The sequence below is a fragment of the Psammomys obesus genome, unplaced genomic scaffold, assembly GCF_907164565.1.
Source record: "Psammomys obesus unplaced genomic scaffold, mPsaObe1.curated_primary_1811, whole genome shotgun sequence".
NCBI lineage: Eukaryota > Metazoa > Chordata > Mammalia > Rodentia > Muridae > Psammomys > Psammomys obesus.
This window is the reverse complement of record NW_026596120.1, coordinates 14,902,784-14,916,527: the sequence shown is the minus strand read 5'-3', so window position 1 is coordinate 14,916,527 and position 13,744 is coordinate 14,902,784. Positions and strand designations below refer to the sequence as shown.

At 37.8% G+C, this 13,744-nt stretch overlaps 1 protein-coding gene across 5 annotated transcripts in view; it reads left to right on the top strand.

Annotated features, from left to right (window-relative positions):
- Positions 1-13,744, top strand: part of Atp2c1 (ATPase secretory pathway Ca2+ transporting 1) — a 106,556-nt gene that overhangs the window by 31,382 nt on the left and 61,430 nt on the right. For all 5 annotated transcript variants that reach the window (XM_055629474.1, XM_055629478.1, XM_055629475.1 and 2 more), the window contains 6 exons: positions 1,283-1,393; positions 4,115-4,231; positions 5,111-5,200; positions 6,973-7,008; positions 10,387-10,448; positions 11,528-11,636. In XM_055629474.1, coding sequence (XP_055485449.1) covers positions 1,283-1,393; positions 4,115-4,231; positions 5,111-5,200; positions 6,973-7,008; positions 10,387-10,448; positions 11,528-11,636 — 525 coding nt within the window. The remainder of the gene's footprint in view (positions 1-1,282; positions 1,394-4,114; positions 4,232-5,110; positions 5,201-6,972; positions 7,009-10,386; positions 10,449-11,527; positions 11,637-13,744) is intronic.

The window sequence follows — 13,744 nt, the reverse complement described above, 5'->3', positions numbered from 1 at the left end:
AATTTCTTAGTTATGTGAGAACATTGTGCTACAAAATGATTTCAGGGAGAGTAAGGCAATGTACAGTGTCCTCAGAAATTCTGTCACTAGCATTTCTTTTTTAGAAATGTAAAACATTACTATTTGCTTCACAATATGCAAACATTCAGTAATGCTTTTTTAATAACTGAAACTAGAAAGGAAGTATTTTGCACCAGAACATGATCGTGCTGTTGGGATACTCTCCCAACTCCCCCCCCACCCCCCGGGCTGTTTACTTGCTTTTTGGTTATGTTTGTACTAAGTCAAAAGGATTTTTATACATATACAGTAGTTCAGTGTATAGATACTAGTAGTAATAGAATTATGAATTATTTATTGATCTTACATTTGTTTTAAAGGATAGTTACTTAGAGATTTTAGGAAATTTTGTCCTGAATATATTGATAATTTCAGCTTAGAAACCCATGACTTAATAGGAGCAGGGATGTTTTAGCTTCAGTATTATTTCACCAGGTGGCTCTGGTGTTGGGCAAAGGATGCTTTTCTCAGTTTAAGTAGCAAGGAAGGAGCCTTGAACTCTCTTTTCCTTCAGATCTGTGTCTGTAAGGAATCTTGGCTTAGGACCAAAGGCAAATCTGAATTGTGTATTTGTTTCTAGAGTTGTGGTGAACACTATTGATAGATATCTATAAAAGTGTATGAAATAGCTGTCATCATTGCTGCCATTTCTGTGACTTACTCTGCATGTTCCTAACCCGCCAACTAACCTGTGCTGCCTCTGCTTGTCTGGTCTCTTGAGCTTCTCAGTTTTCTCCTGGTGTGAGAATTGCTTTTCAGTCTTGCTGTCGAGGTGTTTCGAATTGTAGTCACGTGTTCCAAAAAAAGAAGTGAACATGGGAGCAGTTGAAGTGGAGAAAGCTTAGCGCTCTTGGCCCTCGATTTAACGTAAGGACTTTATAGGATTATGATTGTGCATAGTCATCAGAATCTGAGAGAAAAGCATCTGTTTGATTTTGGTTTCTGAGTCTTTTGTTGGTGGAGAATTCCCATCTTTAAAAAATGAAATGTGAAGAGTTTGTATTAAACCTGGTCTTAGGTGTTTGTGGTTTTGAAATTTGCTTTCAAGAAAAGTGTTAGTATTGTGTTGTCGTAGATACTCAGATAGTCATAACTGAGTGGAGCAGACTTTCTTAAGTGGAAAATGAGTTGCTGTGAATTTGAATTTTCATTTATTATTCTAGACCACATTCTAGTTGTTTGGTATATCCAAGTAATTTTTTTTTTTTTTTTTTATTCCTAGGTTGCACGTTTTCAAAAAATACCTAATGGTGAAAATGAGACAATGATTCCTGTACTGACATCAAAGAAAGCAAGTGAATTACCAGTCAGTGAGGTTGCAGGCATTCTCCAAGTAAGTGGTCGGTGAGGAGGAGGGGGGAAAGAAAGCAGCCATTTAGACCTGTTACGTTTTCTTCAGTGATAGGAATACTGGTGTGTGCTGTCTAGCATAATAGTCCCCAGCTAAGCGTGTCGACAAGAAGGGAGATGTGGTTGGAGTCGTGGAGAAGCCGCACTTGATTTACATAGCTGTGTTTGGTAGCCGGGCCCAAGAGGAGCGGTGTCGCCGGCACCTGTTTGCGCTGCTCCTCGGTTGGGTTAGGGAAGTAATTAATTTCATTAGTGATATTAGTGTTGTTAGGATTTGTTTTTTTTTTTTTTTTTTAATTTAAATAGATTTTCTAAGATAAAGTAAAAGCTAAGTACAAGTTCAGGGTTGCAAGAAAACTATTAGTAATTTTATTTTATTCTCTTTTGAATTTTAAAAAGCACATTCTAGTCAAATATAAAAAGAGTAGTTTTAATTTTCAGCCATTTTAATTTTTGCTTTAAAAACATTGGTATCCATTTTTGAGAAAATTTCAGTTTTTACTTAGTTTTGAAACCACTTATTTTAAATAAATTTAAGTTTAGAAAGCTTGATTACTTAACTCTTAACCTGTTCAGGGATATTAGCCATTTCTTTTTATGACTCTTAAAATTGTGATAGCAACTGAAAGACTTAGATGATAGTCATGTCCTAAGAACAAGTTCATGTTAACTTTATTATTTTGAGTAACTTAAGACACCCAAATTTTCATTCTGATATAATAATATAACTCAGGAGCAAAACAAACAAACAACCCAAAAACCTCAGTCTCAGGTTTAATAAGCTCATAAAACAAAAAGGGAATTTGTAGCCCATTGAATATTCTTTTGGAGACACAAATTTGAAAAAAAATTAAAAACTAATTAAAATACAAGTTATGGCTTATTTTTATTATTTCTTGTTGCTTACTGAGAAAATTTACATAAAATACCAGTGTACTTTTAAAAAGTTAATCTTTGATAATTTCATGCATGGATAGAATACATTCTGGTCGCATGTGTCCCTCTACTCTCTTATTCACCTGTCCAGGCCTTCCTTCCACCAGGTCTCCATCCCACTTCATGTCTTTTGTTTTTCTGTGTGGCCCACAGGGCTTTTATAGGACCAGTTGGGTGGGCCTGGGTGTGGTGCTCTACACCCCAGCACCAATAACTCCTGAGTGGCTACATCACTGATGACATGACTTCTCTAGCAGGTCCTGACAGCCATTAGCTCCTCTGATAGGGCAGGGCTTCGTAAACCCCCATCCCACTTTGTGACTGCATGTTTACTGACTCAGTGTTGCTCAGGCCCTGTGCAGGCGATTACAACGATTATGACTTCATGTCATGCTTATAAGACAGCAGCTCTGTCATACCCATAAGGTGGTGTTTCTCGGCCCTCCCCTCCTCGTTTGGCTCTTATGTCCTTCCCTTTCTCTCTAAGCCTTGGCAGGAGTGATTTTAGGTGTCGTGTTTAATGCTAAGCACTCAGACATCAGTTATGCTCAGGAGGACCTTGACTAACCATGAAAGTCTTCATATACCGCTATTTGTGGTAAGGAGAAGATCGAGTCTGAACACATCACTAGTCTGTGGATATAAATACGTGTGTAAGAGATAGTTTGACATGTCCATTTAACAAAACAGAAGTAAGCTCACCTAGTTTTAAGTGTATATTTTGACAAATATGACAAACACTAATGATGTATAGCTTTTTTTTTAAGACAGGATCTTACTCTGTAGCTTACTTAGACTGGTGGTCTGAGACTCAGTGTGTATTTCAGCTTGGCCTCCAACATAAGATAATTCTCCTGCCCCAGGCTCCTGAGTGCTGGTATTGTGTGAGCCATCGTGCCTACTAAAATATAAAACATTTTTATTGTTTCAGAAAGCTTTTCCTTGTCCCTTATAGTTAATCTTGTCCAGCTATGGGTGTGGTTCCCATACAACTGGGAAACTTTCTATGATATTAGAGGCTGGAGAGATGGTCCAATGGTTAAGGTCACTTCCTGTTCCTGCAAAGGACCCAAGTTCAGTACCTAACACTCACTCATTGGCTTCAATGTCCCTAACTCCAGGTCAGCAGAGCCAGTGTCTTCTTCTGGCTTCTGTAGGCAGTTTAAGCATGTGATACACAAAATAAATACATATTCAAACAGAATATTGATATACATTAAAAGGCTTCTTTTAATGTAATCATGCACTGTGTATTGTAGGCACTAGGTTTTCAAGTGCTACTTTATTTGGGGGTCCCTTAAAACTTATACCTCTCATCCAACTCCCAACCCCAGGTAGGGGAAAAAGAGGATTGTAAGGGAAAGAAAGGGGACATAACCCTCTTTACTTACTTCTTCCTGCTGGTTAGGGTCATAGGATTCTTTTGGGGTGATACCAATATCCATCCTCAGGAAATGCAGAAGTTAATGTAAGCAGCAAGCCAGCAAGAAGTTCTCCTCCAACTCCTCCAAGCTGCAGCCCCTTCTGTCTCTGGGCTATCATATTTATACCCCTCAAAGTCCTCAGACTTCAACTAATTGCAGCTGGCAAAAAGCCCCTCTCAGAGCCCGAATGAGGCAAATGGCCTGCTGCTGTGGACAGTTTGAATCAGCCACACACCTGGGATTAAAACAAAAACATATTTATATCCACAACAATGTATTCTTTTATGTTTTCTTTGTACTCTCTGACTAACATTTTACATGACTTTTAATGTAAAATTTAATAGGCTGATCTTCAGAATGGCTTAAATAAATCTGAAGTTAGTCATAGGCGAGCCTTCCATGGCTGGAATGAGTTTGATATCAGTGAAGATGAACCACTATGGAAGAAGTATATTTCTCAGGTGAGATACTTTCCCTTTTGTCTCTGCTGTATAGCTTACATTGACTTTTATAGTTGTGATTCTCCTGAGCTTTACTTAGAGAAAAAGAAAATATTTTTACAATGTTAATTTTTTTTTTTTCTTTACAAATTTACATGTTAGGTTAGAATTTCTATAGTTTAAGTTCTGACTCTCCATTTAATTTTAGGTAAAAGGCTGATGAAAGGGGAGTGTAGCTTGCAGGGCAGCATTTTCTTACTGCTGTGCTGTCAGCAAGCACCAGTAGACTGTGGCTTCTTGGATGCCAAGCGTGGGCTTCCTAGCTACAGAAGGCTGGTGTTGAGGCATCTTGGCCAGCTTAGATATATTAAATGCATAATTATATTCCAACTGCCATTTATGATCTATGATTTCCATTTTTCTCCATTGGTGATGACCAGGAAAATAGTAGGCTCACAGCAGATTATGGCCGTTCATAATTACCTTTATCTTTAAAAAAATTTGTTAACAATTACATTAGTGTAAAAAGTCGGACAATTCTATGGCTAGTTTTAACTAGGAAAGTTTGGTGTACTAACTAATTAGATACTTGTGAGCAGTTCTCAGCCTTTCTAATGAAGGCATTGTCAGGTAATGAGCAGAGCTTTGTACATGTGCTTGTCTAAAGCAGCAGAACTGAAGCTTTAAGATGGTGGGGCCTGTGTGGGCCTTGTTTCTAGATTGATATTTAGTTTTCCTTCTCTGAAAAGGAACTGTTATATAGCTTTTAAACTTGAAAATAAATCACATATAGACTCTTCTAATTTTACAATGATGTGCTTAAAAAAAAGCCTTTATTGAGATATAAAGCAGGATTGTCATTCATACAAGAGTGTTGAATTGTTTCTTTTTAACTTCCAGTTTAAAAATCCCCTCATTATGCTGCTTCTGGCTTCTGCAGTCATCAGTGTTTTAATGCATCAATTTGATGATGCTGTCAGTATCACTGTGGTAAGAAAAGCCTTTTACGTTTAATCTTTAATCTGTGGTGTAAATTAGGTTTTTACTTTGGAAATTGACGTGAGTTAAAAAAATAATTAAATCCACTTTTAGTTGTAGTGATTTTCTTTTGTCTTTGTTTGAGATGAAGGTCTTCCTCTGTTGCTCAGGCTGGGCTTGCCCTCCCGGGCTCAACTGTGCTGTTTTGTTAGCTTCCCGGGTTGTGTGGTTACAGGCGCGTACAGTCAGTCTCACGATGTATAAGAAGTATTTTATAGTTTTCATGTTAAATAAAAACAATTCTATTTCTTTTCAGTTGAAAATATTTTGACTAAGTAATTATTCAGGGAATCTGTAACATCGGAACTATTTTAATAACACTGAATTTTTCTTCTTTTGTGTTAATGGCAAACATTTTGATGTATAAAACTGTGTGAGCTTTAGCACAATTGGCAGTGGCCTTAAGCTGTAGCTGTAGTCATTTTTTCCTCTGTTGTTCTCTTTAGACAGTTACAATACCTGGATGTGGGAGTACACGCATCTAATAGCAGCGGTGCTACTTGGGAGGTAGAGTCAGGTGGATAGCGAGCCCCAGGGTATTGTGGCCAGCATAATAAAGAAAACCCTTTTCTCATGTATCTGGGAGTTCTTGATAGAGGAGTAAAGTGAATTTCATAAAACTCTGGCTGTTGAGTGTGGATGTTTTTAATAGTCTGTGATGAATGGGAAGCAAATACAGATTGAAGTACAGTAATTGTCTCTAGGAAGGGCAGTTGTGAGGTGAACCAGGCTTTTTCTTAAAAGAATAATTTTGCTAGTGATAAGAATAGGCTTTCAAGTAGTAATTCAAGTTACTGTAAATTTTTGTGCATTACCATGTTTAAAACCCTAATGACATTAGTAGTGATTTTTAGCAAGTTTTCAATTTAGTAAATATGTCAGCATTTATATTTGAATAACTAGATGAGCCAACATTTTCTAAATGATTGGTGTCTGAGGTTATCAAATTTCAGTAGAAGAAAATCGAGCAATGGATTTAATTGGAAAAAAGATAGGTGGATAATAGATTTTAATGTGCCAGATTATGAAAAGTTCATTGTTGCAGTTTTGCATTGTACAATACTTACTTTTAAATGATGTTTGGGGAGTTTTAGTGTGGTAGATAAAAATGTCTGTATTCTTGAAAGACAAATACGCCGTTTTTGTTTTTTGTTTTTTTTTTTGGTCTGAGGCTTAATTTTTCTTTTTCCTCATGATTTATTAAAAAATTCCCATATTATGCTGCTTCTGCCTTACAACACATCAGTTGGATCCCGGCTGTCGATCCCAGGGATCCCAGGGTTAGATCCCAGGCAGAGTCCTTGCCTACCATATGTTTGACAAATCAGCATGGGGGGGAAAAAGGACCGCTTTTTTTCCCAGTTAAATTTCTTTTTCCATAAAAGGCTATTTGTGTTAACATATATTTTTAAATTTGTTGTACAAATTAGTATGTAGGAGTTAAAATTAAACAAGTAATTAGTTTGTTACCTATAGCAGATGTTTCCCACATAAACCAAACTAGTCCTTACTTTGCGAGGACTTGGGTAGGCTCAGAAAGTTTTGGAAGCTGTTTGGTTAGCTGTTACATTCTTCTCCCTTAGGCCTTAAGGCAAATTGATCTCTTCTCTCACTAGCTTTAGTGCTGAATTCCATTCTCCTGAGCTTGCTTAGCCAGAGAGATGCAATGTGGCTAAAAGTTACTTCTTGTTACTCTCTGATTTAAAAGGCTGTTTGTTTTTTAGGCAATACTTATTGTCGTCACTGTGGCCTTTGTTCAGGTGAGTACTTTGTTTTGCCAAGGTGAGAGTGCTATACTAATTGATTACTTAAAAACAAATTCAAGTGAGTTATGTCAAATAATCTGAATTTATTATGTGGTCGTGTATATCCTAATAATTTATTATTTTTAAACATTTTCAGATAATAGCCAATTGTGGGGATTGTAAGAAGAAGGCAGTGCTTTGACTTAGGTAGTGAGATGAAGACAGGCTGCTGCTTTGATTGAAACAGCTGGAATAAAAAAAAAAAGCACATTAACATAATCCACTGGTTCAAAGTTATAGTTCCAGTTATAAAATTGGGCCAGCACCTATTAGGGCTAAGTCTAGATGAATAAAACAAAAAATGAGTGCAGAATTGAATGGGCCCTTTATTAGGTGCCATCTGAAGAAAGCTTCATAGATTACTTTAGATTACTTTGATTTCTCTTAGTTAACAATGTACTTTTTTGCTGACCTTATTAGTCTTGTTTGGTAATTAGAATTATTTCTTCATTATTGGTAGTCCTTTACTGTCCTTCTAAAATTTTATTTTCCTCAGGAGGGATGATTATGCTTCCTGTTCTGTATGCCCATTCAAACAGCAAAAGAAATATGAGGAATCTTTTTTTAAAAGATTATTCTGAATAATCTGGAGATGGTGTTATGATTTCTTTCTCAACACTTAGGTGGAGGCAGGAGGATTGTCAATTTTCAGGCCAGCATAGTCCACATGTTAAAACTGTTGAAGAGAGAAAAGGTGGAAAAGGAAAAATAGGAGGGGGTGGGAAGAAAGGATCAAAACACACCAGGCACGGTGTCAGATTAACAAGTATAGGGATAAAAACACACCAGGCATTCTGTCAGATTATCAAGTGTAGGGATAAAAAAACACACAGGCTTAGTTTTATAAGCTTGTTTTCTGTCTATTTAAGTGTTCAGAAGTTTCCAGATATTATAGGTCTCACTTTGAATATGGCTAGTAAAATCAGGACTAATCTTGTATAGAATGTAATAGTGCTGTGTGTCCTGAGGCCTGTGCTGTGCGTGTTAAGACAGTGATTATAATTATCCATATACAGTTTATTTCTTGTGCTTCTGTCACTGTTCTGGTATCTTAAAGTAGTTCCAGACACAGCAAGCTATTAGTTCTGTAGTAACTGTGTAGAAAGCCAGCTGGAGTCTGGTTACTTGGAAGTTCTGAGCTCCTTTAGTAGACCACCAGTGTTCTGGTTCAGGTTGAAGGGTGGAAGGTGGGTCATCTTCTTACAACAGTGTTGCCTTTGGGCTGTTAGGCTGGTAAACACCATAAGTCATTCCAGGCTTTGCATCATCTAAGGAAGGTGCTCACTCCTGCTAAGTGTGTGATACATTCTATACTAGGCCAGTAACTGTAATCCCTCACCCTAAATTATGGCAATCAGCTTCCTCTTGGATCTTCATTAATATATCAGGTGTATGAAAGATTCCATATAAGTATTACTGCTGAATGAAAAGCCCAAGCAACTTGCCCTCTTTGGAAAATAAAGAGCTCCTATCCTGACAATAACCCACAGAGTTTGAGTTTTATCATAGTCAGTGTTTTACATGGGGTGTGTTTTGTATTTTAAATGTAGCCGGGATCTGTTGCGGATGTCTCCATGGCAGTTTTATTTAATGTGATGCTAGCTACTTTTCTCTCGTTGCTGTGGCCCAGTACCTGACAAAAGTAACTTGAGGGAGAAAGCGTTGTATTTAGGGAAGGTGTGGTGGCAGGAGGCAGGAGTGTGAGGTGGCAACTTGAATTTAAATCTGCAGTTAGGGCTCTGAGAGCTGGCAGCAAGTGAGTTAGAGTATACAACTTCAAGACCAGCTTGAGTGACCCACTTCCTCCAGTGAAGCTCTGCCTCCTAACGCTTCAACCATCAGAAAGAGCACCACCATCTGGGGACCGAGAAGCCAAACCCTGGAGCCTATTGGACATTTTACCTTACTATCCAGTAGATGGGAAATTTAAAAAAGCCTCAAAATGTTATGAAAAGCTTCATTTTTAATTAATAAGTATGTTTTTTATATAAAGATTTGACTCCTTTCCTCAAACATGTCTAAGAAAGCAGCAAACTGTTTTACAACTAAATTAGAAATCATTCTTCCAATCATTTGCCTTTACACCCAGCCCTTCAGATGTCTGGCTCTTCTGTATTGTCACAGAATGAGTGCTACCTCTTACAGTAACTATGCAAAGAAAAAGACTGGAAGCTTATGTTGATTAGTTACTAGAGACTACAGTTGGTTAGTCTTTTCTACTTGTATGGAATTTTTGTATAAAACTTCCAAATTCTTCAATATGGTTGGTGTATTTAGAGGAATGTCTAATAATTTTTTATATTTTATATTTTGCTTACGTCTCTCTTGTCTCCATAGTAGTTGATGTAGTTCTGAGATATTCCTGCTCAGCTTTGCATTCTCATTTGAAGTAGTTGATGGGTAGAATTGGCGAGTACTGGCAGATATTTCAAGACTTAGCTTTCATTCCTCTTTTTGTTCCTTATCCTTTAGAGCAAATACAACGCTTTCTCCCTCAAGTTACTTTTGTCAGGTACTGGGTCACAGCAACGAGAAAAGTAGCTAGTGTCACAGTAAATAAAACTACCATGGAGACATCCGCAACAGATCCCAGCTACATTTAAAACACAAAACACACTCCATGTAAAACACTGACTACGTTAAAACTCAAACTCTGTGGGGTATTGTGAGGATAGGAGCTCTTCAGTGTGCGCATTGCAGACAGGAGACAAGAAGGGCCCAGGCGCCGCATGAAGCACAGCTGCTGCCGAAGCCTAGCCTAAGTAGCCCGGGAGGTGGAGGCTGTGTCTGAGCCATAGCTGTCAGTTATGTGCCTCTGCAGAACAGCACTAGACGGCCTCAGAAGCATTCCTTTCCTATAATTCAGGGTGATGGGAAGAGTGTCAGAATAGTTCTGCCACGTTGTTGTTTCCATTCTGGTGTAGTTAGTGTGGGCTTAAATCCTCAAAGCAAACATTACATACAGGGTAATAGTTTGCCTTCTTTGGCCACTAAACACCAAATGTAAAATTAACTTAAAAACAAGACTCAATTATCTTAACTTTCAATGTACTCTTTGGATGCAATAATTGGCTTTCATTTTCTTCTAATCATAGATTTGTACATTGACTTAAAATGTGTAGTGGGAATATTTAATTTTTGTAATTTTTTTGGTTACTATAATTTAGGGACAAGTTTTTATGGGTTAGGAGTATAAGGATAAATAAATCAAAATATAAATTGGGAGAAACTTTTAAGCAATAATTTAAATTAATATTTTAGTCTAAAAAGACCATATATGTTTGGATTCCTATGTAAGTAATTTTGTTAATATTCTATTTTTTGTCTAAATAGGAATATCGTTCAGAAAAGTCTCTAGAAGAATTGAGTAAACTTGTGCCACCAGAATGCCATTGGTATGACCCTTTTATTTGAAAGAGATTTCTACATCCTAAAAAATAGAAATTGAATGTTACTGGCACCATAAGTATTGTTGTCCAGCTTTGTTTTAATACGGAGAAGAGGCTACTAAATATGACAAACATCCTACTGCTTTAGATGTTTTTGATTTTGAGCCTTGTTCATTCAACAGGCGCATGTTTGTTTGTGTGTGAGTGTAGGCATGCTCGGACCGTGGCACACTTGGGCAGGCCAGAGAATTACCTCGTGTTGGCGTTCACCTGCCATGTTTTTCGAGGCAGAGCCTCTTCTTTACCACCGTGTACTCTGGCCCCCTGGGAACTTGTGGGGATCCTCTTTGTTTCTGTCTTTGTTTCTGTCACCCTGTAGGAGGGCAGGGGTATAGCTGAGGGTGCTGCTGTGTACAATGTGGCTCGCTTGTGCTTGAAGTGCGTCATCCAGAGGACTTCCTCATGTGAGGGGAGATTACATGCCGAGCATGCTAAGTAAATGATGGACGCAGTGTCATGAAATACATCTCATATTTGAGTAGCCAATCAATTTTTCTAAGAATTCCCTTCCCCCATTACCTTTTTTTTTTTTTTTTTTTTTAAGACAGGTCTTACTATGTAGCATTGGCTGGTCTGGAACTTGCTCTATAAACCAGGCCAACTTCAAACCACCTCTGCCTGCCAAATGCTGGGATTAAAGGAATGTGTCATGATGCCTAGCTTGTTTTGTTCTTATATGTTAATTTGTTAAGTTATTTAAAACTATATTTATGCGTGTGTGTGTGTCTATGTGTGGTATGTACATGTGAGTGCAGGTGCCTGAGGAGGCAGGAAGTGTTGGGTTCTTGGGTGCTAGAGTTGTAGGCAGTCGTGAGCTGTCTCACGTGGGTGCTTGGAAACCAGCCACACTTGAGTCCTGAGCAAAAGCCACCGTCTTTATAGCCCATGCTCTTAATTTTTATATTTGACTTACCTCTTTGGAAGTAACAATGTTTCTCCTAAGACAGAGTCACTAAAATTAAATGTAATTTTAAAGAGAAATAGTATAGTTTCCTTACTGTGATGATTTCTGTTTCTTGTTGCAGTGTACGTGAAGGAAAATTGGAACATACACTTGCCCGAGACTTGGTTCCAGGTGACACAGTTTGCCTGTCTGTGGGGGACAGAGTTCCTGCGGACTTACGCTTATTTGAGGTAAGTTGAGGGTAGCTGGGTACCTGGATATTGAGTAATTAAAGGTTTAGCAGTTCTAATGATTAACACGTAGTTTGTCTGAAGTATTTAGTATTCTGACTGAAATGGTGACAAGCAGGCGCATGCTCCTTCCTCACTTGTCATAGGTGTCTGTTTCTGCTGTGATCTTCAGAGTCATCTGCTTGGTCAGTTAGTATACTTTTATGGAAATCTGAGTTAGGTATTACAGCAAACAGAAAGAGATGATGAAATTTTGCTGATTAGGGAATCCAGTTATATGTGGTCAGTTTTAATGTAAGATGAACTCAGTAATCAGGTAAGAGTTAAAAGAATGTAGAAACCGAGAGAAGAAACATGACTTCTGATGTACCTGGGAACAGTGTGACTTACACAACATAGCAACAATAATGGAAAACAGTGTGGGGCAGGAAAGGGGAAGAGAGTTAACTCTGGGAGCACTCCAGTAGAGATGCTTCATGACTCAGTAAGATCGTGTCTCAAAAGACCCACTATAAGCCAGAAATAGTTGCGTGTACCTAACCTGTCATGCTTAAGGCCCACCATGCACTGTATTGACCACTTACTCATGAGGCTGTGTCTGATACTTCACTGCCCAGCATCACATGAGAAGAGCATATCGCAAGCTTTGAAAAGAGCAAAGTAAAAAATGGAAACGTGGTTTCTACTGAATGTGTATTTTACTTTGTCAGTGAGAGGCAGAGTTCCCTAACAGTGCATCCCTCCTCTGGTGGTGCATAGAAATTATGGGGTCATGGTCTGGTGGCCCAAGATTCTGTACTAGTTAGTTCTTGTCAAAAGTGTCATTTTACCCACCTCATTACAGTTCATTAAAAATCCGTTGTTTATATTTTTGAGACAGGTTCATTTGAATATAGATCTTTAAAGAACATAGGTTCTTTAAATATAGATCAGAGTGGCTCTTAAAATATAGTTCAAGCTGTCCTTTTTCTTCCTCAGCTTGAAGCCACCCTACTTGCCCTTAGTATTTTTAGAGATCTAAGTCACATATGACAATCGTTGAAGTATAACCGTCTATTCAGAGTGTTGTAACCATTTCCATAGTCTAATTATAAAGAGTTTGTAAAGAGTTTCATCACTTTCTGAAGAAAACTCCTTATCTTTTAACATTCACTGTGTTCTTACCTCTGACAGCTACTGATTTTTTTGACACTAAGATATGTGCTTATTCTACACATTTCATTAGTTTAAATAGTATAATACATAGTTTTTGTTTATTTGTTTGTCTGTTTCACTTAACATGTTTTCAGGTACTTTATCTAGTTAATACTTTGTATCTCCATATAATTTTCTGTTTTATGGATATATAAGTAGTTCATTCCACTTATACTTGAAACATGACTTCTTTTTACCTGAGAAATTTTTCTGTGACTCTAAATGTAGGTATATATGTCTGTAAATCAAGCATTAATAGATAATAAACCACAAAGAAGCCCTTAAAACAATTCTTCAATATGCATATAATTTACCATTTATTAAAGGGAAAAACAGGTTTACCAGTAAGATGAAGATACTTTTTAATTTTTACACAAAGAATTAAATTTTGGGCTGGAGAGATGGCTTAGTGGTTAAGAGCACTTGCTTCTTTGCAGAGAACTGGGTTTGATTCCCAGCAACCACATGTGGACTCATACCATCAGTGTCCAGTTTCTGGGGATCTGATTCTCTCTTGTGGCCTGTGAGCACCAGTGATGCATATGATGCATGTGCATATTTATTAGTTATTGTTGTTGTTGTCTTGAGGAGCAGGTCTCATAGAATGAATGTTTGTGTATGAATATGAATATTTCTATACATATTCTATACATACTCACACATGTGCGCACATGAGGTTTATTAAAATGGCTCACAGGGTATGGTCCAGCTAGTCTAACAATGGCTGTCTACCGATGGAAGGTCCAAGAATCCATCCAGGAGTTGTTCAGTCCATAAGGCTGGATATCTCAGCTGGTCTTCAGTATGCACTGGAATCCTGAAAAAGAGGCTGTAATGCCAGTGAAGGAATAGGCTGCCAATGAGAGCAAGAGCAAGAGCTCTAAGGCACAGAGAGAACAAGCTTCCTTTTTCAT